At 41.6% G+C, this 22,608-nt stretch overlaps 1 protein-coding gene across 2 annotated transcripts; it reads left to right on the top strand.

The window, feature by feature from the left end:
• The first annotated feature begins 5,314 nt into the window (after positions 1–5,314).
• CRBN (cereblon) lies at positions 5,315–22,481 on the top strand. 2 transcript variants are annotated; one of them, XM_083869353.1, is made up of 11 exons: positions 5,315–5,521; positions 8,973–9,085; positions 9,929–10,131; positions 10,952–11,101; positions 12,331–12,493; positions 14,095–14,157; positions 14,583–14,667; positions 14,817–14,932; positions 17,669–17,733; positions 18,978–19,109; positions 20,763–22,481. In XM_083869353.1, exons 1-11 carry the CDS (start codon positions 5,455–5,457, stop codon positions 20,947–20,949), a joined length of 1,344 nt encoding a protein of 447 aa, XP_083725479.1. In that variant the 5' UTR covers positions 5,315–5,454; the 3' UTR covers positions 20,950–22,481. The 2 variants fall into 2 exon arrangements, with proteins under 2 accessions (XP_083725479.1, XP_083725480.1); XM_083869354.1 differs by having other exon boundaries at positions 5,441–5,521; positions 8,976–9,085.
• The last annotated feature ends 127 nt before the right edge of the window (positions 22,482–22,608 follow it).

Raw genomic sequence — 22,608 nt, 5'->3', positions numbered from 1 at the left:
CCTCCCCATGACAAACTGCAGGCAAACCTCCAGGATAAATTCCCAAGATTAAGGAGAATATTGTTGTAAATGTGGCTGTATTATCTCCTCTCAAGCTCCCTGAGTTCTGAGTGGTTTTCCTGCATGGATAATGGAAGGAGCCTGCTCTAAATCCACTGTGAAAGATGAACAGTACTGTTAACTCATACTCAGTGCACTGTATTTTAACCTGAAGTGAGATTTATGAGCAAGCTCCCTCTATCTAAATGTATATACAGCCATTTACATGATTTTACATAATATATGGGAACAGTTTGTTGGGTAATGTACACAGGGATAAAGCCAACACTGTTTGCACTGTGAGTAGGGATCACTGCAGTGAGCTCTGCATTAACTCCTGTTCAGACTTGGATCTTCCTGGGAAATAATGTCCAGAATTATATATATATTGAGCTATAAATAAATTGAATTTGCTGACAGATCCAGGAGGAACAATGGAGAAGGAAAAATCAATGTTATAGCTTGTAAGGCTCACTGGAATCACTTGTGTTTATGCTGGTTAAAATTTTGGGATCCCATTAACAGAAAAATGACCAAAAATTTTGTGATAGAAAAATTAAAGGAAATAGCAAACCCTTATCTCTGACAAAATCTTCTTTGCAATGGATACATGAGGTCTGTGCTAACCTCCACCTCAAAGCTACAGACACTTCTCAGGTGATCTGGGAGCAGAGTCTGGATTTACAAAAATATTCCCCCAGGGTCCCTTTGCCTTGGCGTCCCTTTCCAGAAAGTGTTACAGAGTTTTCCCCTCCCTTTTCATTCCCTTTATTGAACCAGATTTGTGTTTATAGCCCCATTTGCTTTCCCTGCCATGCTGTCTGTCACTTGTGTGGAATATGGGTTTTGCAGACTTGCCAAATAGTTTTGTCGCTTGGCTGAGGGTTCTCTGGCAGGAGAATTTGCCTCTCCGCATAGCAATGGGCATGTTTGGCTAATGGGCCCTTTGTCCCCAGCCTCTTGCATATTCAGAGCTGCTCCTTTGTCACCAGCCTGACCCAGGCAGCAAATATTAAAAGGAATTGTAAATACGCCCTGTTCTCCCTGGGATGCTGTCTGAAGTGAGAATCAGCTTCCCGGGATAAACTCATCCTCTGCTGCTCCTGAACTTCCCAGCAATTCTCCAGGCTCTCTTATTCTAGAACAGTTCTGCCCATCACTGATTTTTAAGCTTTTTGGGGTCACCCTCCTCCGTGGTTTGTGTTTTCTTAGAGCACATTTAATGTGGGCATGGGCAGCTGTGAGGATGTGGCTTTGGGATGGCACAGCTGATAACGTGGAGGAATTTTTCCCTGTTTGCTGGGGGCTGCCAGGTATCACATCTCCCTGATTTGTGCAATGAAGTGGTGACAAAGCAAGTCCAACTGGTCACTAGAAAAGCCAGGAATTTTCATGGTCATGTGGACATGCTTTATTTCTGATTAAAAAATAAGTGTCTTCAGTGCTGGGGCTGCCTGGCTAGTGGTAAGAAAGTGGCTCCATGTATTTTTGTAATTTTTTTCATGTCTGAAGTATAGATTTTCTTTTTGTCCTATAGCTGCTGTCTACTCTCAGTGTTCAATTAATTGTCTAAAGGTGGGGAGTCACTTTTTATTTTGGAATACTTGCAGAGACTGCTTTGGTTCTGCCTGGAATAGCAGCTTTGGGTGAGTAATGAGCCAATTTATTGGCAGGGCAGAAATCAAAGGCACAAGTACACAGAACTTTTATCAGTTTAATTAAGACTATCCAAACTCCTTTTTAACCAGCCCGGTCAAACCAGCACGTTGCAGAGACACAAAATCCCTCATTTAAAAGGATAAGGTTGTAGATCGAACTTTTCCATTGTTTGCAGTGAATCCCCTAAAACAGAAGCCCCAAAACTCGCAGAACAGCCCAGCTGAATAATTCCGGCAGAGAAAAGCTGCAAAAGGGGATGTTACAGCACCATCTAGCGCCTCTTCTCCCGGCAATATCGGGAATTTTTTCATTTTCCACTTCATTCAAGGATGTAGGTGGGGACGAGGGAGTGCTTTGGCTGCTTTAGACATTGATAACTTCTTTTCTCAACCAGTGTGGAGAGAGAAGGGAGCTGAGGGATGGAAAGGAGCTTTGGGATTTCACACAGGGAAGACTTTGTCTGCAGAGCTGCTCTTAGTTCCTCTTATTTCATCTTCTCACCACTCACACAGCTTTCCTCCTGAGGATAGTCAGGAAGTGGATGCAGAAAAATGGGAAGAGAAGTTAAATAAGAAACTGGTCAAACAGCATATTTTGGGGAGGTAGAGTTGTATTTTGGTAGAGCAATGATTTATTTAGTGAATTACTGACCAGGAGGAGGCTGAGGCTGGTTTGCAAACTCCTTGTGTTGAAAAACTGCACCTGGAATCAGAGAACAAGCACTCAATCCCTGGCTTTCCTCATCCCGAGTGTGACCCAGGATGAAGATTAAATTAACACTAAATTAAATTCTAAATAGACCTACATTTAATTATGCTTCTCATTCCTGTGCCTTCGTTTCTTTTTCTTCTGGAAAGGTGATTTAACGTTCTCTGACTCCAAATTACTCAATGGTTAACCAAGAACAACTCTGCAATTATTCCCAACCAGCCACTGGAGATGAATTTGGGGATGAAGCCCCTCTAAGAAAAAACAACTTCCCAGTCTGAGTTTGGGAACACACCTTGTGATGGGAGCAATTCAAGTGGGACATTAATGACTCTTCAAACTAAGATTTTTGTATCATTATTTATATGTTAAACTTATTTTCTAGCAGGTTGAATTTAAAACCCCCTAATTAATTACACTGTAAAGATTTTAGTAGATGTCCTGATGGTGATGTGGAACTTAACAGAAGTCACTTATCTCTAAAAAAATCTTCACCCAAAATCCTCAGTGTCTTCACTACAGCCCTGTAGAAAAAGCTGGTGGATAGTGATGTCTATAAATTATAGTCAGAGTCTAAATTAGAGTTAATGCCAAACCTGGGGGTTGAATTTATATTTAAATCATTTGCTGGAGTTCCAGTGCTCACAGACAGAGCTGTTAGCAGGGTTACGGTGATAAAGAGCAGCAACACCATCCAAAATACTCTCAGAGTCCCCACTACTTCTCATTTTATTATGATTATTATTGAATTTAGGGTTTTCTAAAAGAAATCCCAGCTCCCTTGGGTAATGTGAATTTTTGGAGAATCCCAGGAGCCACTAAAAAATAAGATCCATCCCTCAAGAGTGCAGAAACAAGTTTAAAAGTATGACTTAAATGTACCCCCAGCAATTAAGTTAAAAAACAACAAAAATAAAATTATTTTAGCATATCAAAAGATTAAAAAAATTAGCATAATATTTATTAATAAAATCCCAGGCTTCGGAGAAGAGGCTCATAATTTTTTAATTCTTCACTTGGCCAGCCTGACAACAAAAATATTTCTTTTTTTTACTATTATTATGGTAAACGATGAGCTACAATACCCTGCAATTATGTGTATTACACTGAGACAATGCAGAAAAAAAAAAAAAAGTAATGGAATCATAGCTTAATCATTTAAGTGATTATTGTATTTTACAAATGCTTAATGTGTTGGTGCTCCTTTGGCAAATGTGGTATTGATTGTTGCTCTAAAGGCCCATTCAGGTCACTACAGATCATGTTTGTTGGGGAATTTTCCACCCATGATAGTAAGGAAATTACAGTGCTATTTGTCTTTTTAAATGTGGTTCTCTAAACCACTTTATTTCTGATTTAAAAAAAAAATAAATTAAAAATTAGTGTTTTGTTTGCTGGCTGATCATTGGTTTGCCCTGACAGTGATGCAGGGAGAATATTATTGCTGAACTGAAATGGGAGATACTGAAGAGAAGAGCAGAAAGCGCAGAATTTTTCCCACTTTATTTCTGATTAAAAAAAAAATAAAAAAATTAAAAATTAATGTTTTGTTTGCTGGCTAATCATTGATTTGCCCTGTCACTGATGCAGAGAGAATATTATTGCTGAACTGAAATGGGAGATACTGAAGAGAAGAGCAGAAAGTGCAGAATTTTTCCCTTAAAGAAAAAAGAAAATAAAGCAAGCATTTTTTAGTGAGAAAACAACAAACAGGGCTGAGATAGAGGAATTGAAATTCTGCTCTTGAAATGCTCAGGAGCACCCTGTGGGTTTAGTGATTTGTAGCAAAGAATGCAATAAAAATATAACATTTTAATAGAGAGAAATCCAGGGCCATGATATGGTGTTTTTGAGGACTTTTAAAGGGAAGGAAATGATAATAAATGATGAGACAGAGCGTTTGTGTGAGAATTGGACAGTGCAGAGGCAGCTGCATTGAACTTTTTGTGGTGAACTGTGAATTGTTTCTGGTGATGCCACCAACCTCACACCAGGACAGGACTCTGCTGATGAGTTTCAACAACACAGGGCACAGGATTGTGTCCAGCCAGGTGTGGAATATCCCCAGGAGGAGACTCCACACCATCCCTGAGTATCTGTTCCAGCGCTGTCACTGCACAGGGAGAAGTTTTTCTTCGTGTCCAGATGGAATTTCTGGGCATTAGGAGAATGTTCCTCTTGTGTCAGTGCTGGGCACTATCAAGTGGAGATTAGCTCCATCCTCTTGGCACTGTAACTAATAAATTTAATAACTAAATAACTAAAATATGGGTGCACGGATAAAATCCCCTTCCAGCCCTCTCTTTGCAGAACCCCAGCTGAGCCTTCCCTCAGGGCAGAGATACTGCAGTGCCCTCAGCACCTCCCTGGCCCTTCGCTGCACTCTCTCAAAGCCTCCCTTGTGCTGATAGATTTTTTATCTTATACTGGGTTTAGTTTCTTTTCTTTTTCTTTTTATCCACCCCCAGCCCCTCTCCCATGGCCACAGCCGGGCATGAGGCGCTTTGGGGCCACCGTGGGCGGCTCTGCCCTGCTCAGCCATGGCCGTGCCCTGGCAGCAGAGGAGAAACCGCTGTCCCCGCCACCCCCGAGCCCTCCGGGGGGAAAGGGCTGTCCTTCCCCGGGCACAGGGTCGGTGTGAGCCCTGAGGGGTGAGCACGGAGCCCCGGGACAAAGCACAGAGCCCCGAGGGTGAGCACGGAGCCCTCAGGGAGAGCGCGGAGCCCTCAGGGAGAGCGCGGAGCCCTGAGGGTGAGCGCGGAGCCCTCAGGGAGAGCGCGGAGCCCTCAGGGAGAGCACGGAGCCCTCAGGGAGAGCGCGGAGCCCTCAGCCCCGCACCGCCACCCCCGAGCCCTCCAGGGGGAAAGGGCTGTCCCTCCCCGGGCACAGGGTCAGTGTGAGCCCCGAGAGTGATCACTGAGTCCCGGGTGAGCACGGAGCCCTCAGCCCCGCACTCCCGGCGCTTCTCCGGCCGCTCCGGGCTCCTCCTCCGCCCGCCTCCTGCCCCCGCCCCGCCGCCTTCCCAGGCTGCTCTCCGGGTAAACAGCGATGGCCGCCGAGGACCGAGGGGGAGAGCCCCGAGATAACATGGGGAACCACCTCCAGCTGGTGCCCGGTGAGGGCAGGGCAGGGCCGGGCCGGGGGCACCGCGGGGGAAGCGCTGAGCCGGGACACGGCGGGCGGAGCGGGGAGGGAAGAGGAGAGGAAGGGGAAAAGGGATGGGAAGGAAAGGAAGGAAGGAAGCGGAGGCGGAGAGGAGAAGAGGAAAGGGAAAGCGGAGGCGGGGAGAACCCTCAGGCGCTGTGGGGAGCGCTGAGGGCCGTGGGCGCTCCCGGGCCGTGCAGGGCGAGCCTTGGCCCCTGCGGCCTCTGCTCCGGCCTCCTGCAAAGACATCGCGGCCCTCAATGCTCCATCGAGGCCCTCAATGCTCCATCGGGGCCCTGAATGCTCCATCGGGGCCTTGGATTCTCCATCAAAGCCTTGATTATTCCATGGAGGCCGTGGATGTGCGGGGCAGGAGGGGACCCGCAGTCCCGGGTGGTCGGTGGGGCCGTGGGGTTCCCACCAGGCCGGGCAAAGCAGCTTCTCTGTGCATCGACACCTCCGTGGAACACAAAACCTGAGGAAAACCTGGCTTGTTTTAGGAAGTGTCTGCTCTGTTTTCCAGTGGAAATAAGCAGAGAAGCAGAAGTGGGTTGGATCTCCTGTGCTGCCCGGCTTATCTGTCACACACACCAATTCCTCACCCAGGGAATTATGCAGAATTATTGCATAATAACGAGATTTTTTTTTTTTTTTTTTTTTTTTTTTTTTTTTTTTTTTTTTTTTTTTTTTGGTGCCTCTGCACTGGCAGGAGATCAAATGGTTTGGGAAGCAGCTTGTGCATAGCTGGAAAGAAGCATTATTTCAGAATAAGGGAGCAGGAAATCCTGCCAGGAGCCAATGCCATTTCCCATGGCAGGAAATTCTCTGAGCTCTTTAGGCCTGTACGTTTCAAACAATAAGAAAATATTTCCTGAATATCATAGGAAATACAGCCTTAATATCACCATAATACAAGCAACCTTCCTGAATATTTGAGGAAATACAGTTTTAATATCACCTTAATAAGTTATTTCCTGGCTATTTCAGGAAATGAAGCCTTAATAGAAGCTATTTCCAAAATATTTTAGGAAATATAACCTTAATATAACCTGTATATAGCCTTAATATAACCTTAATATGACCTGTATATAACCTTAATATGACCTGTATATGGCCTTAATATGACCTGTATATAACCTTAATATGACCTATATATAACCTTAATATGACCTGTATATAGCCTTAATATAACCTTAATATGACCTGTATATAACCTTTAATAGGACCTGTATGTAACCTTAATATAGCCTTAATATGACCTCTATATGGCCTTAATATAACCTTAATATAACCTATATATAATCTTGTCCTTTTTCTTTAAGTGAGGTTTATATTTCTTCATTTCTGCACGAAGGCATTGAGGGTGGATTGGGTTGTGTCACTGAACCAACGTGAGGAAAATGTGATTTTTTGTGATGCAGAGGAGCCTTCACCGCTCCCTTTTCCCTCCTCCCTGAGTGCTGCTAATCCTGGAATTTAAGGATAAATAAACCCCAGGATTTGGGGGTGTAAAAGCTTCAGCTCTTTTTACCAGCTGAGAGGGAGGAGGAGAGAGGGAAGGCTCTCTGTTTTTTAAGGGTTTTTCTGTGTTTTGGGCTGGCTGGTGCTGCTGCAGTGAAATGAGTCATCGTCCCTCAGCCGGCACCACGAGCAGCCACTGTGAGCTGTTGGCAGCGGCCACTGAAAGTTTGCAGGGCACAATTCTTTCCAATCAACTGCTGCTAATTCCTTCTGGGCTCAGAAAAAAACAAAACAAGTGGGGCAGCCTCTCTCCCTGTTAAAACTGCTAATGATGGATGCATGGGGATGGGAAAACAGGGAAAAATCAGAATTTTTTTAAATTTTTTTTTCTCTCCCCCATCCTGCAGTGATGCCCCAGAACCAAACAAAAAAAAATTCCTGCTCTTCTCCTCCATCAAGCTCAGCAAAATAGTGGCTGTTTTGGACATCTTCAATGTTTTGTGGTTGTTTTGGACATCTTCAATGTTTTGTGGCTGTTTTGGACATCTTCAATGTTTTGTAATTGTCCCTGGTTAGGGTTGCTGATTGAATATAAGGAATTCCATATAGATGTGGAGTATTTTTAACAGTCATTAGGCAGATGGTGTCTCACTGCTGAAAGGGCTGTAATTAGGTACAATACCAAAGAGAGTCTGTAACCTCCTTTCCTGTCGTGCTGGATCATTTCTTGCTGAGATAAATTCAGTATAGGATGGATGTGTGTAAGGGCATGTTCTGTAAACTGTGAACTGTTTAAAAAAAACTTAAGTGAGGTGAAGCAGAAATAAGACAGTGACTAAACATTTTGGGAGAGTGTTTAACAAATGTGTCTGGAGGCCAGAGAGGGAAAAAAGGTTCTCTAAAATCAGCTTTTAATGTCTTCTTCACTGTTCTCTTGTCCTCCCACTCTCAGAAATAGTGAAATTAGTGGTGCTCCCATTTCTGAAGGAAAATTCTTTGCTGCTGCAACATCTTTCTTTTTTGAGATTTCCCTGCAGAACCCTTCAGGATGAGAGGATCCCTCCAGCTTTTACATTTTCAACTCTGGATTATTTTTTAAGCAGATTTTAATTGCAAAGGCAGACAATTAGACAGACTATTGTAAAAATATTTTTTCCCATCTTGTAATAGCTTTCAAGGTCTAAATGATGTTTTTCAGCACCACTGGGATTATCCATTACCCAGCAGCTTTTGGTGTAAGGATCCTGGAGATTGGTTTATATAATTTAGACATAACTTGGTGTATAAATAATGTTTTTGTTCAAAGAAATAGGGTCAATTAATGCAGTAACTGATAATTTAATTGTCCTCTTGCCTGAAAATTACTTTAGATTGGTTGAGAAACAGGGAGGAAGCTGTAGTTTATAAACACTGTTTTATATCTGAAATCCCTTGGAGCCTTGTGCTTTGCTTCCTCAGGAGTTTCCTTTGCTGGGTTTGTGTTTGGTGTACACACAGCAATTAAATTGTCTGAAACACCAGCAGGAGTCTCTGCGTGCACACGGAGTTTCCCGTTGCTGTTTTCTCCCTTGCAGTTTGATTGTTGAGCTTTGTGCAGCCTCAGCCACTTCACTCAGCAGCCTACAAGGAGTGAAGTTATCTGGCATCCTGGGGTGCTGACAGAAAACCTTTAGAGCTGAGATGAGGAAGCACCACTGTAGTGAAAAGCTGAACTGACAGCCTTTGTTTATTATTTTCTTCCGAGGAAAGTTGTTCTTTAGCCTTTCAGAAATAAACTACCAGCTTTTGACCCTTTCTGTAGAATGGTGATTTTGCTGTAACAGCAAGAAAATTCTTTTTCTCGGGTTTATTTCTCTGTGACTGGAAATATTGAATGCATTTCCCTGATTCTCAGGTTTTTCTCAGTATCTCACAGTCTTTGCTGATTGATTTCTACCCAATATTCTGTATGTGCTTATCAGTAGAGAGCGAGGAAGAGGATGACAACGAAATGGAAGTGGAAGACCAAGACAGTAAAGAAGCTGAGAAGCCAAACATCATTAATTTTGATACCAGTTTGCCCACATCACACATGGTATGTTTTTTATATATTGTCCATTAAATATATCCTGAAGGGATTTGAATGGGGTTTGCATAGTTTTATTGTGATGCTCTTTAGCCGCAAATGTAATTTTTTTTATTTTCATAGACTCGTAAGAATAAAGAGACTTTATCAGACTCATAAAGTCTCTTCCAACCCAAACCAATAAGAATGGTTTGGGTTGGAAGAGACTTTAAAACTCATCCAGTCCCACTCCTGCCATGGCAGGGACTTGTTCCATTATCCCAGGCTGTTCCAAGCCTTAATGTCCAGCCTGGCCTTGGACATTCCAGGGATCCAGGGGCAGCCACAGCTGCTCTGGGCACCCTCTGCCAGGGCCTGCCCACCCTCACACAAGGAATTCCTTCCCAATATCCCATCCAGCCCTGCTCTCTGGCAGTGGGAAGCCATTCCCTGTGTCCTGCCACTCCATGCTTTGAAAAGAATCTCTGTCCATCTGTAGCTCCTTCAGATACCAGAATTGGCTCACCCTGGAGCCTTTTCCAGGCTGAACAACCCCAGCTCTCCCAGCAAAGCAGCTCCATCCCTGTGCTCATTGTGGAGCACCCAACTGTCACAGAGGACAGGAAATAAAGATGCTTGACTCCAGTCAGAAGGTTTATTTACAATTCATTTAGCCTTTTTATAACATGCACGTTATTGCTCTGTAGGACTGAGTTACAGAGTTACCGAGTTACCTTTCCCACTGGCTCAGTAACAGAAATAGCAAACACCACCTGTTGTCATGGGAAAGGAACATTGTTTACACCGGGTTGTTTCGGGGAGAAAGAAAAACCCTTGAAAAGTGTCCCTGACTGTCCCTCGTGCCCTTGGCAGTACCTGGGCTCGGACATGGAGGAGTTCCACGGGCGGACGGTGCACGACGACGACAGCTGCCAGGTGATCCCGGTGCTGCCGCGGGTCATGGTGATGCTGATCCCCGGGCAGACGCTGCCGCTGCAGCTCTTCCGCCCCCAGGAGGTCAGCATGGTGAGGAATTTAATTCAGAAGGACAGAACCTTTGCTGTCCTCGCCTACAGGTAAAGGAGCCACGGGCGGGTCACTGGTGTGGGGTGTTTTTTTTAGCGCAGTTTTCTGTGGATGCTAAAAGCGGATGGTGGCGTCATGTAACAAGCTGGGATTGCTTAACAAAAAAATTCCCTTCCAGTGTAGCAGCTTGACAGCATCATGTGTTTGTGTGGGGAAACAGCAAGTGCTGATCTGCTTCCTTGTCTGAGCATCCTCTTCGTTTCAGTAGCTGTTTGTTCCAGCTTGTTAAAGAATAAGCCTTGACCTGAAATGGAAAAGTCACGTTCTTGTTTTGAGAGCTGCATTGTTGCTTGTTTGGTGTGTGAATTAACAAGCGCTGGCAAATGTTTCGCAGTAGAGTTGAGAGACAGGAGGTGATAGAAAAATGGAAAAGAGACAAGCTGATCAGTGCCAGGAGAAGTTGGGAATGTTCCTCCCTCTTCCCCCTGCAATTTACTATGGATTAATTGTGTGGGAGGTGGGAACAGTTCCTGTTATAAAGTCAATCCGAAGAGTGTTGATGCTTTTGGTGTCTGCATTTGAAATGCTGACACACTGGTGATCCCTGTGCTCCCAGAATGTCTCATCTAGACCTTAAAATAAAACCAAGTCACCTGGCAAAAAAGAAAAAAAACCCACCAACCAAAACAATAAAAGTTGCTTTATAATGGAAAAAATTTTATTGTGCTTAGTTCAAGGTGTTTCACCAAAAATTGCTTTTTTGATCAGACCAATCATATACAGTCAGTGCAGGCAGAGTGGAATCTGAATGAGCAGTGCTGTTTGGAGGGGGGTAATTAATTTAATTAATCTTTATTCTGTTACTTTTAGTAATGCCCATGAGAGAGAAGCACATTTTGGAACAACAGCAGAGATCTATGCCTACAGAGAAGAGCAGGAATACGGAGTTGAAACAGTCAAGGTGAAAGCCATAGGAAGACAGAGGTTCAAGGTGCTGGAAATACGAACACAGTCAGATGGGTAAGAAAATATTTTCTATATTCCAGTCTGATAGCCGTGATCTTTAGAGGCTCTTCTGACTAGTTTTATCATACCTTTTTCCATTTCTAAAAGTGCTCAACATCCTGAATATGTAGGAATATGCTGAGTCCTCCCTCATTTTCAAGTCCTTGGCATTGTGCCCTGCACCATGGCAGTGTCACTGGCCAGAGCTCCAGGCTCCAGCATTGATCTGGGAGCATGTGGCAATTCTGTGAAGTATTCTTCCAAATCTGTAAATCCAGAGCTGCTCACCTGTATCCTGCAATTCAGCACAGTGGAATTGCTTTAGAAAGAGCATTTCTGTGGGTTTGTGACCTGCAGCTGAAGAAATGAAGAATCCCTGTGCTGTTTGCTCTCTAACATTTGGCTCCAAATAACAGACTGAAAGTGTTACAGCTCAGGAAAAGCCCTGTTTGGACACACGGTGGCAGTGCTTGGACAACTGCAGCAACAGCAGCTTTGTCACTGGGAATTCACTGTCCAGAGCTCCTTAGCAAGAAGAATATTTCTGTAATTGTTGGCATTTCTGACTCCTGTGTGCTTTTGGCACAAGATAATCTAATAATTTATTGCAAGTTACCAGTTCAGTGCTGTCCCTGTGAGAAAATTAGAAATTTGTAATGACACACCCCTCAATATTTCAGGATTTCTGCTGCATAATCCTGATAAAACATGAAATATTTCCTGCTGGCCAGGGTTCTTAGTATCCACATAACATATGCTGAGGTCTTTGTGGAAGAGGTGACCTTTGATGCTGGGATATTAAAATCTGCTCAGAGTCTGTATCCTATTTCTGCTGATTCTGACCTCTGGCTGAGCACAGAACCTTTTGTGGTTGGAAGATAGCAAAGTGCATTTCAGCTAAACTGAGGCATTGAGATGGAAGAGCTGATTATTTATACCAAAAGTAACTTGAGGAGACAAAAATCTAAATCTGTAGTGCTGAGGCTGTGGAACGTTCAGCTGTGTTGTCACTGCCAATCTGTCTGTAGTTCTGTCCACCACAATCCCCACAGATCTGTAGTACTCTAAAATAAAAATAAATTCTGATGAATGGGTTGTTGTTTAAATTCTCTGGTACTGTGGAGTGATTAATCCATTGCCCCAGCCTGTCTTCCCGTGAGCAGTAAAATCCATTTTTAATGCATGTATTTGAAAAAAAAATTAAAATATATTTGTATACCTCATTTTTTTGTTTCCTTTCTCAGAATCCAGCAGGCCAAAGTGCAAATCCTGCCTGAGCGAGTTCTGCCCCCCACCATGGCAGCAGTGCAGCTCCAGTCCCTCAGCAGGTGCCACGTGGTTCCCTCTTCCAAACCCACCTCCTGGCAGGACAGAGCCATCAGGCAGTGGTGGCAGAAGTACCAAAAGGTGAGAAGTTGTTTCTATTTCTAGTTATTTCTGTTTGGTTATTCTGGTTTTGTATTTTTCCTTAGTCTTAATTTCCGATGGCATCTTGAGGATCAGTCTCCAGTTCCATCTGTAGAGGAGGAGGCACAACAGGGAAGGCAGATTCCAACCTCCTGCTTTTCATGGAACCACACAAGGGTGTAACCTTGGTTTGTGCCTGAGATATTTTGGTTTTATGAAATTCTTTTCCCAAGGAATTTTCTGTGAAAAATAGAAATGTTTTTGTAGCTGCAAATCGTTTTCATTCCTTTCCCTAGGAGGGACTTCTCCTTGATGTCCCTCTGCTCTGACCAATGGGAGTGAAGAGGTTTGTCTTTGTGTCACCAATCAAATTGGTCTGTGTAGAATAGTATAAAAGGGTGACACATCCCAAAAATAAAGGAGTCACTTTCAGCCTTCTGAGGTCAGAGTCTTGTGTTGTTGTGGTGTGAAACAGCATCACAAGGGTTTGGGTTGCAAAGGTAGTTAAAGCCCCTCCATCCCATGGCCAGGGACACCTTCCACCATCCATCCTGGCCTTGGACACTTCCAGGGAATCCACAGCCTCTCTGGGAAACCTGGGCTAGTTTATATTTATTATTTATTCCATTGTTTTGGTCATTGCCACAGACAAGTTGCCTTGAAATCTTCTGTAGAGATCTTTAGAACTACCTCCAGAAATTAATACAGAGTCCTGAGAACTCAGCTCATGTTTGCATTTGCTTTTTTCTTCAATGGTTTTGAACTCTTGTACCCTCAAAATCTAATCAAAAACTCCACTGCTAACAAAGAGCTCTTGATTCTCAAAGTTGCTGAGCAAGTTCATGTGAGTTAATGAGCCCAGAAACTCTGGGCTGTGGGCTGGAAATCCCTTTCCAAGGCTCATTCTGTCAGGTGAAGCTGAAATGAAGTGAACCCACTGCAGGAAAATCCTGGGCTGCAGATCCAGAGCAGGATAATTGTCCTGTTGACCTCCACCTCTCTCTATTGGTGTAATCTGTAAATGAGGAGAGTTGCCCTCTAGGGGGAGATTAAAATTGAATTTGTACATATTTGCAGTGCAATATGAGCTCCTCTTTTGAAAAGCAATGTAGTTATGTTGTGTGCTGCTTTTTTAGACTTTTATTAACTACAGCTCTACATTTCTGTGTTCAAAAATCACTGGAGAAAATTGGTTAATTAAGCAAATGACATTACAGTGGTGGAAATTTGGTGGTTCCAGGGACAGCTGGTGGAGACTGAAGAACAGATGCACTGTTAATAGCACCTAAATTTTGAACTGTCTCCATTTCAGATAGATACCCTTTTGAAAGACATAATTTTTTATTACTAAACATCAGAAATACCTCTAATGCAGAGACAGGTTTGGTGACAAAATCCATGTATTGTCCTCTTCAGAAGGTTTAACCCTCAGTGCAGCTGAAAATGGGTTTGGAAGCTTCACAGTGAAGTGCTGGTTCTGGGATAATTAAATATCTTTAAATAATCAGGTCTGTCTCCCCTGTTTTATTTGTTTTGGAAGAACCTGTCTCTAAAATCTGCTTTTGTTAAAGAATAAATATTTTTGTTTGGTTTTGTTTCAGAGGAAGTTCCACTGTGCAAGTTTGACATCTTGGCCCCCCTGGCTCTACTCTCTTTATGATGCTGTAAGTTCACCCTTCAATCAAATAACCTGCAGTGAGCTTTATAGCTGTAATATCTAAATGTGGGATAATGTAAAAGCTTTAATTTTATTGACTCATGATTTCCATTTTAAAGCATTTTATATTCAGGGTAGTGTGAAAAGATCAGGAAGGGTTTCCCCCTCTGTGGTTGTTCCCTCCTTCCTAGAGCCAATGTCTGGGAGGGACAGCAGAAATTCTGATTCTTTCTGTGTTGCCTCAGAGCAAAAACAGTTAAAATATGCAAGTACAAAGTGATTCTTTAGTTATTCTTTAATTAAAAGCTACTGTCCACTTAGGGAAAAGAGCTTACTCTACATTTTGCTTCCCTTTTGTTTTTTTTTTTTTTATCCCTAAGAAGAAAACAGCAATACCTATGTATTTAAATTAGGCTTTTCTTCTAACAAAAGGAAACCTTGATGGAAAGAGTCAAGAGGCAGCTCCATGAGTGGGATGAAAACCTCAAAGATGAATCTCTTCCCTCAAACCCAGTCGGTACGAGCTTTTATAAATCCACATTTTAAATTTTTTTTTTTAATTTCTCAAGAGACCACAGCTTAGATAACTACCTGTGGTAAATAGCAAAACAGTTGGATTTTCTTTTTCTGTTAATTCTAACAGACCTGCTGCTCTCTCATTTCTAGATTTTTCTTACAGAGTTGCTGCCTGCCTGCCCATTGACGATGCTTTACGTATCCAGTTGCTCCAAATCGGCAGCGCCGTGCAGAGGCTGCGCTGTGAGCTGGACATCATGAACAAAGTGAGTGCTGCTTCTTCATTTCCCACCAAATTGCCAAAAAAAAAATAGGAGTGATTGTCACAATCCCTTCCAGAATTTATGGGATTTCCAGATAATCCTTCCAGAGGATGAATTTGGGTATTTTTGTTGTTTCTTCAAGAGTTTGCTCAGAAGGAAAGTGATGGTTCGGTGGTAGATTGTGTTTGGCTACAAGCAAGAAATATATAATAATATATAATAATGGTTTATTATAATAATATATAATTATTATAATAAATTACAATATAATATGTTATATTGAATATAAATATAAATTATTATATTATATAATACAACGCAATACAACAACACAACACAATAATATAATGTAATATAATGTAATATAATGTAATATAATGTAATATAATATAATGTAATATAATGTAATATAATGTAATATAATGTAATGTAATATAATATAATATTTGGTTTTATTAGAACTATTTCAGAGTGGCACAGCACTATTTTAGCCAAGAGATGGTGCTAGAAGTCCAGTGTTGTTAAAAACCATCACAGCCTCACACTGACACCACAGTCAAGTATAATTTTTGCCATGGAAACTTGTGGATTTTGTGGCAAAAATCTAAAGATTTTGAGCATAAATCTAAAGATTGGATTAATTTATTTTTTGTAAAAGACACATTTATTTAATTATTTTATATTTATTTATATTTATATTATATATATTATTTATATATTATATTATATTAGTTTATATTATATTTGTTTATAATTTTATTTATTAACAAGGCAATTCCTCGTTAAGATGTTCAAAAAATTGTTTCCCTTCCCTTCTTTCCATTGCCATGGCCTTGTAATGTTCTAAATGTTCTATTTTTATGTAGTACCATTCTTTGAAATAATTTCTATTTTTTAAATAACAGCACTGTGTTTGTCTAATGGATACAAAGCAGTGAGAATTTTTCCTGTTTCCCTAAAAAGCAATGTCATTAAATTCTTGCCTGTTTCTGGGAAAAAGAGAACCTGAGGGTCATTTTAACAGTGATCCTTTTCCCAAAGCTCATGCACCAGAAATTTAAAGAAAGGAGACAGAAAGCATCTCTTCCAAATTCTGAGACAGAATTTGGGCAGGTTTTTGCCTGAGGCTGTAATCAAACTAAATTTCACTTGTCTTTTCTGAGCTGAAATTCTGAAAACACCCTGATACTCAAGTGCTGCTGAGAGCTGTTCATGTTCATTAATTATATATTTCCCATAAATTCCAAAGAGACAGGAAAACTTAAAATTACCCTCATAAATTCAAGATAAAGTTGCTTTTTAGCCTATACCCAAAAGGTGTTTTCTTTATCATTATGTGAATGTGTTGAACTGTTCTGTGTTATTGTCAGAATGGGGAGTGCATTAGGGCTTTTTACAGTTTATTGAGCAGCATTTTGCTCCAATCCAAAATCTAACTTTTTACCCAGAGTTCTTTGGGATGCCCTGGCTTGTTCAGGATGTAATTTCCAATAATAAAACTGATCCTGAGAGCTGATCCACTTCCCTTTGTGTCTCATACCAGTCAGAATAAAACAGGGACTGAATTGGCCTCTCAGTGCTGTGTGAGCACTGGGCTGCAATGTGAGTGAGGGGGTTTAAAATAAAGGTCCCTGGAAGGAGAGAGAGTCTTCAGGAGGGAATAAAGAGGATCTGGGTTTAAAATAAAGGTCCCTGGAAGGAGAGAGAGTCTTCAGGAGGGAATAAAGAGGATCTGGGTTTAAAATAAAGGTCCCTGGAAGGAGAGAGAGGCTTCAGGAGGGAATAAAGAGGATCTGGGTGGTGGAGCTCTTGTCATTCCTCATCTCCAGTGAGCAGAGAGGGACACGACCACTGGCACCTGCAGGAAAGGAGCTGGAGCAGCTGAAATCCAACCAAAACCTCTGAAGGGAGCAGAGGAGAGAGGAAATAATGATTTATTTGAGTGTGTGGTGTCACAGCAGAGTGAAGGAGTCATAGCTCAGGGGGCTCAGAAACACAAACTCCAGGTTTTAAGAGAACTGTTCCTGTCCCTGGGTGCAGGATTTTATTCCAAAATCCTGTGGCTCATTTTGGGGGGAATTTCACAGGCATTACCCTGAAAAAAAAAAAAATACAAGTAATTCCCATCCTGCAAATGAGTGGGAGTGTTCTGCTGAGCTGATTTAAATGCTGCTTTCTCTGGGCAGTGTCAGTGATGAATTGTTCAGTTCTACTTTATAGAAATTGCAGAAGATGGATTAATGTGTTATAATCTCCAGGAGAGAGATCAATACGTTTTACCTATTTTTGTGAGGAAATTAAACCCATTGATCTACAGGACCCTCGAATTTAAGAAAGACTTAATGATTGCATTTGTCTCATCTGCCTTTTCTGTGCTCTACTGCAGAAGAGCAAAGGTTGTTTTTTCTAAATTAGCCTTTAGAGACCTTAAAAGGTTGGCTCATTTATTATCTTTGTGGAGTCAGATCCAATTCTTGCTTTTTGTGAGGGGATGATAGGAAAATTGTTCCGTCTTTTAGATAATAATGAATGTTTAAATAAGTAAAATGCATAGGGAAAAATATCCCACATAAAAAATATTCCACATCATTGACTCCTTTTTAGATGAACAAAACAATTGGTCCAAAGTCTGTTCTGATGGAAAGGGAGAGACTTTTATTATTATTATTATTATTATTTCCCACTGCTGACAAGCATCTGGAAATTACTGAAATGATCCTCTTTGTTTCTCTTTCCCAGTGTACATCTCTGTGCTGTAAGCAATGCCAAGACACAGAAATAACTACCAAGAATGAAATATTCAGGTGAGTTTATTACTCTTCATCTTGGGCAGCTCCTTGGTCACAAACACGGGCACAGCAAAGCAGATTAAGCTGGTTTAAGTTCTTAAAACTGCTGGGTTTGCTACAGCTCCAATAAAATTTAAGTTAATATTTATAGAGAGTTTATATTCGAGCTTTTTTTTTTTTTTTTTAATAAAAAGTTAGGGAATCTCAGCATTTCCAGGTCTATTGGAGCAGAAATTGGGGTTGTGCCACACCCCCAGCAGCCTGCACTGAACAATTTGAAATGTGAATGTAAAGACTTCTTCATAAAGATTTCTTCATCCTGGTATTTCTGAATAAAGCTTTTGATATCCCAGTGTTTATTTCTCAGCACCTCATTTATGTGTCCACAGGCCACAAGAGCAAATTAAAATGCACCAATTAGGGGATATAAACAGACTCCCAGGCTCCTTAAATGTTGTGATCCCTTTTTTCTTGGAAGAATTTAAGGTTATTCCTGATAACCGGCCCCATTCTCTGTTTGCTCTACGCAATATCCCCCGTGTTTAACAACGATTACATTTCCTAAATAATTGTTGCTGCTGTCAGCCTTGTCACTGCTCTTAATCTTGATTAACTCCCATCAGCCCATCCCCTCTGATAATGGGAAGGTTAAAAGATGCTTTGGGTTCCCAAAGACTCCCCACAGTTTTTCTTTATCAATGTGATAAGGAGCTGATGGGGTAATTAAAAGCCATTTCTTATCTTCTAATCAAATAATGGATTGCAGACACCACAATTCCTGCTGTGTCAATATGATGAACTTTTAACAGAAGGTGCTGAGAAGTTGGTGCAATAAATGAACATTTTTACTTACTTTTAAAGTTACATTTTCCTTACTTTTCTTGGAACAGGATGAGTCTATTGTGTACAATTCTAAGCAAATTTGAGCAATGATATTTTAAATTAGCATCTATTTTCTTTCAGTTTTAAATACTATAATTCAAGGTACTTTTTTCCCCCTACAAAAAGTGGGGAGAGTTGAAAATTGTTGAAATGTTTTAAGCTTAGGTGGCAGTTTTTCCTCTGTTTACATTTGCCACCTTTTGGGGCTGGTTTTTATTATTTTATTATTATTTTATTATTACTACTACTATTATTATTATTATTAATAAAAATAATAATAGTAACAATAATGATAATTTTATTTATGAATTATAGGTTTTAAAATATTTTTTATTTTATTTTTCTTTGCATTCTGATCAAACTCCTTGTGTGTTCAGCTTATCCCTGTGCGGGCCCATGGCAGCCTATGTCAATCCCCACGGGTACATCCATGAAACCCTCACTGTATATAAAGCCTCCAACCTGAGTCTCAGTGGACGGCCCTCCACAGAGCACAGCTGGTTCCCTGGGTAAGAAAACCAACATTTTATTAAAAATTTACCCAAATTGACTCTTTCTGGGAGGATGGGATAGTAAATACTGAATTTTTTAGGCACAAGTCATCATTTCATTCATGCGAAAAATAAGGAAGTAAATTTAGACTTATTCAAAAATCACATAAAATATTGCAAAATTTACTATTTTTTAAATGGGAAAATATTAAGATTTTAAAACAGAGTCTAGAATTGAACTGTTTAAACCAAGTTGTCTGTAAATTTCTTTGTGTGTGGTTTTGTTTAAAGTACAACTGTTTTCCAGAGTTGTTTTTGCACAGCTTTGGTGCCAATGAAAACCAGAATACATAAATGCATTTAGTCTACTGAAATACATTTTTATATCTTAAAAAAATGGAATAAATGTTACATGAAATTTAAAATTACTGATATTTGTATTGATCTGATTATCTTTGATTTTGTTTTAATGATAAATAATTAATAATGAATCTGCCTGCCTGAGACAGTAACAGATTTAAGTGTTTAGATGTAAAATTTGTTTGATAATAACAGGTCTTGCATCCAAGATTTTTTTTTTCCTGGAATATCACAGAGAACTGAGCAATGACTTGGAGGGTGTCTGGCATTTCTGTCACACATTTTAACATTCCCTAAAGAAAATTGGAGACTTTTAATATCTGGAGTTAATATTGCTCTTCCTTTTGTGTTTTCTCAGCTCTTTTATGATGGCTTTGAAATATTCATGTTCTGCCTCATAAAACTGTAGGAGAAAATCTCTGCTGCTGTGGGAAGTTCAGCTGTCCCTGTTATTTGGGGAGCAGGGCAAAAATCACTTCCATTCCCATGAAATAATTTACTCTGAGAAGTTTTGTGAGCCCTCTTTAGGCCTCACAGCATTTCTCACTGCTGGAACCTGAAACAACAAAAAGCTTTGGTTGCTCCCTCTCTTTGAAGAGACAGGAGAGTGCTTTTGGGGTGGGATGTTTGTGGGGTTTTTGTCTTTATTTTTTGAAGTTTTAGATGGGAGCTGGGCACTGGATTCCTGAGGATTCTTTGCAAATCCAGTTTGGGATTGTTATCCAAATGCAATTTGGGATTGTTATCCAAGTCCAGTTTGAGATTGTTATCCAAGTCCAGTTTAAGCTTGTCACCCAAAGCCCAGTTTAGGGATTGTCACCTAAACCAAGTTTGGGGATTACCCAAACTCAATTTGGGTTTGTTACCCAAACCTTGGGGATTGTCACCATACCCACTTTGGGGATTAACACCCAAATCCAATTTGGGGATTGTCTCCCATATAGAATTTGGGGATTGTCACCAAACCCACTTTGGGGATTGTCACCCAAATCTAATTTGGGGATTGTCCCCAAACCCATCTGGAGATTGTCGCTCAAACCCACTTTGGGATTGTCACCCAAACTCACTTTGGGGATTATGACCCACACCCAGTTTGGGGATTGTAACCCAAATCAATTTGGGGATTATCACCCAAACCCACTTTAGGACTGTCACCCAAACCCAATTTGGGGTTGTTACCCAAACCCATCTGGGAATTGTCACCCAAACCCACTTTGGGGATTGTCCCCAAACCCAATTTGGGGATTGTCACCCAGTGCAGCCTTTCCCAAGCCCCATTTCCCTGGCCCCCACTCCTCTGTTCCCCCCCAGGTACGCGTGGACCATCGCGCAGTGCCGGATCTGCGGGAGCCACATGGGCTGGAAGTTCACGGCCACGCGGAAGGAGCTGTCCCCGCCGCGCTTCTGGGGCCTGACGCGCTCGGCGCTGCTGCCGCGAATCCCCGACGGCGACGGCGACGACCCGGCCCAGGGCCGCTCGCCCCTGCTGTGCCTGTGACAGCCTGGGGTCTGCTCAGGGCTGCTCCTCTGCTCCCCCAGCCCAGCCACCCCGGGGAAACAGCTCACCCAGATCCCTGTGCTGCTCCTGGGGAGGGGGAAAGCGCCGGGAATGAGGAAGGTCCGCGTGGGATGGCAGGAAATGTCGGATCCGTGGAGAGTGGACTTGTGTAATTCTCACTTTGCAATGAAGGAAGGGGGATGGAAAAACTGAAATCCAGCTAAAACCCCCAACAACAGAATCTGATTGATGCAATATTCCTGGGATGGTAGATTGCAGTGACCTGCTGTGGAGTGTTTGCCATAACACACTGACACGTGGTTTGCTGAGAATCCCTGTCTCTAACTCTGTGAAATCCTTCAGGTTTTGCTGCTTGTGCTGCTCCTCAGCTTTTGGCTGAATAACTGTGGAAGAGAGAGACAGCCTGAGAGTTTCTGAGTGCTGGAATGTGCAAAAGATGGAATTGCAGCTTCCTCCCAGGATGGAGCCCGTGGGGAAGTGTCTGTTCCTTACAAGTTGTCTCATCTGTTTAGTCCATTTGACTTTAGAAGTCTTAAATCTAAAACTGTTGGTAAGAAGTGCACAGGTCAGTCCCAGAGGGTAAACAGCATTGTCATGTTCTCTTCAGTGTGCTTCAGTGACTTCCCCAAATTGTTCCTGGTTAATTTGCCAGTGGAGGTGTCCAGGGGGTTGGGAAGGACTCTAAAACACCTCACTGAGGTGATTTTTAAATAGTCCTTGTTGTGACAAAGGGAAGGAAAAAAAATCTAATTTAATTATTTTGTTTTACCTTTCAGGTCATAAAGTCAAATTTCACATTATCACCTTACAAAGAGCAAAAAGTTTCCAAATAAAACAGAAATAAAGGCAGTGCTTTTTTTGTGGGGAGGCTTCATGGCAGATTCTTGGTTTGGTTTGGTTTGGTTTTTATTTTGTCTGTGCTCACTTTTGCCACCTATATATTTGGGTTTTTTCCTCTCAGAATGCACTTTGGTAATGGCAATGGAGATATTTTCAACACTTATGCACATAAACACTTGTTTTTCTCGTGAAGCTTTTATCATTCACTCCTAATTTCTTCCCAGTGATGTAAAACTAGCCAAGTTTAAGACATGAGGCAGTGGTTGGTTGTTCTGTGCCAGGCTCTAGGCAGGTGTAGCAGGGACAGATCCTTCAGCTGAGGGCCAAGCTGGAAAAACACCCCAAACCATGGACTTGCTGCTGGTCATTTGTCATGCCAGGTATGTAGAGATTAATTGTGTCAAACTCAGGTTTAGTTCTTTGAAACTTTTCTACCTCTTGTGCTGCTTCTGTTCTTCTTACACACCTTTAATTCCTTGGCAGTGAGCTGTGAAAATCAATATTTAGGACTGAGCAAACAAACTGAGGGTGATGACGGCTCATTTTCACCCAGAAAATATTCTGGGTGTTGATAAGGATTCATTTTAAGCTTGGCAAAGCTGTGTGGCTTTCCAGAAATTTTACATCCTTTTCCTACAATCCCTGTCAGCTTGGATATTTTCTTTTATATGCATTTTTTTGCTTGTGTTGAAAAATAAATTATATTACTTAAGAATGTCTCAAAAAAAGAAAAGAAAAAAAGAGGTAGAGATGTGCTGGAGAGCAAATGATGTTACTCAGCTTAGAAACTCTGGATAG

The sequence above is a fragment of the Zosterops lateralis genome, assembly GCF_965231275.1.
Source record: "Zosterops lateralis genome assembly, chromosome: 11".
NCBI lineage: Eukaryota > Metazoa > Chordata > Aves > Passeriformes > Zosteropidae > Zosterops > Zosterops lateralis.
Note: the sequence above shows the minus strand (reverse complement) of the source record. Positions and strands in the feature narration are given on the sequence as shown.

What these genes read in the sequence shown, in the direction of transcription:
- CRBN (XM_083869353.1), top strand. Translation starts at nt 5,455, where the DNA reads ATGGCCGCCGAGGACCGAGGGGGAGAGCCCCGAGATAACATGGGGAAC. An exon ending in GGTGGCAGAAGTACCAAAAG is followed by an intron (nt 12,494 to 14,094) that starts GTGAGAAGTTGT and finishes GTTTTGTTTCAG; the next exon opens with AGGAAGTTCCACTGTGCAAG. An exon ending in GAGCACAGCTGGTTCCCTGG is followed by an intron (nt 19,110 to 20,762) that starts GTAAGAAAACCA and finishes GTTCCCCCCCAG; the next exon opens with GTACGCGTGGACCATCGCGC.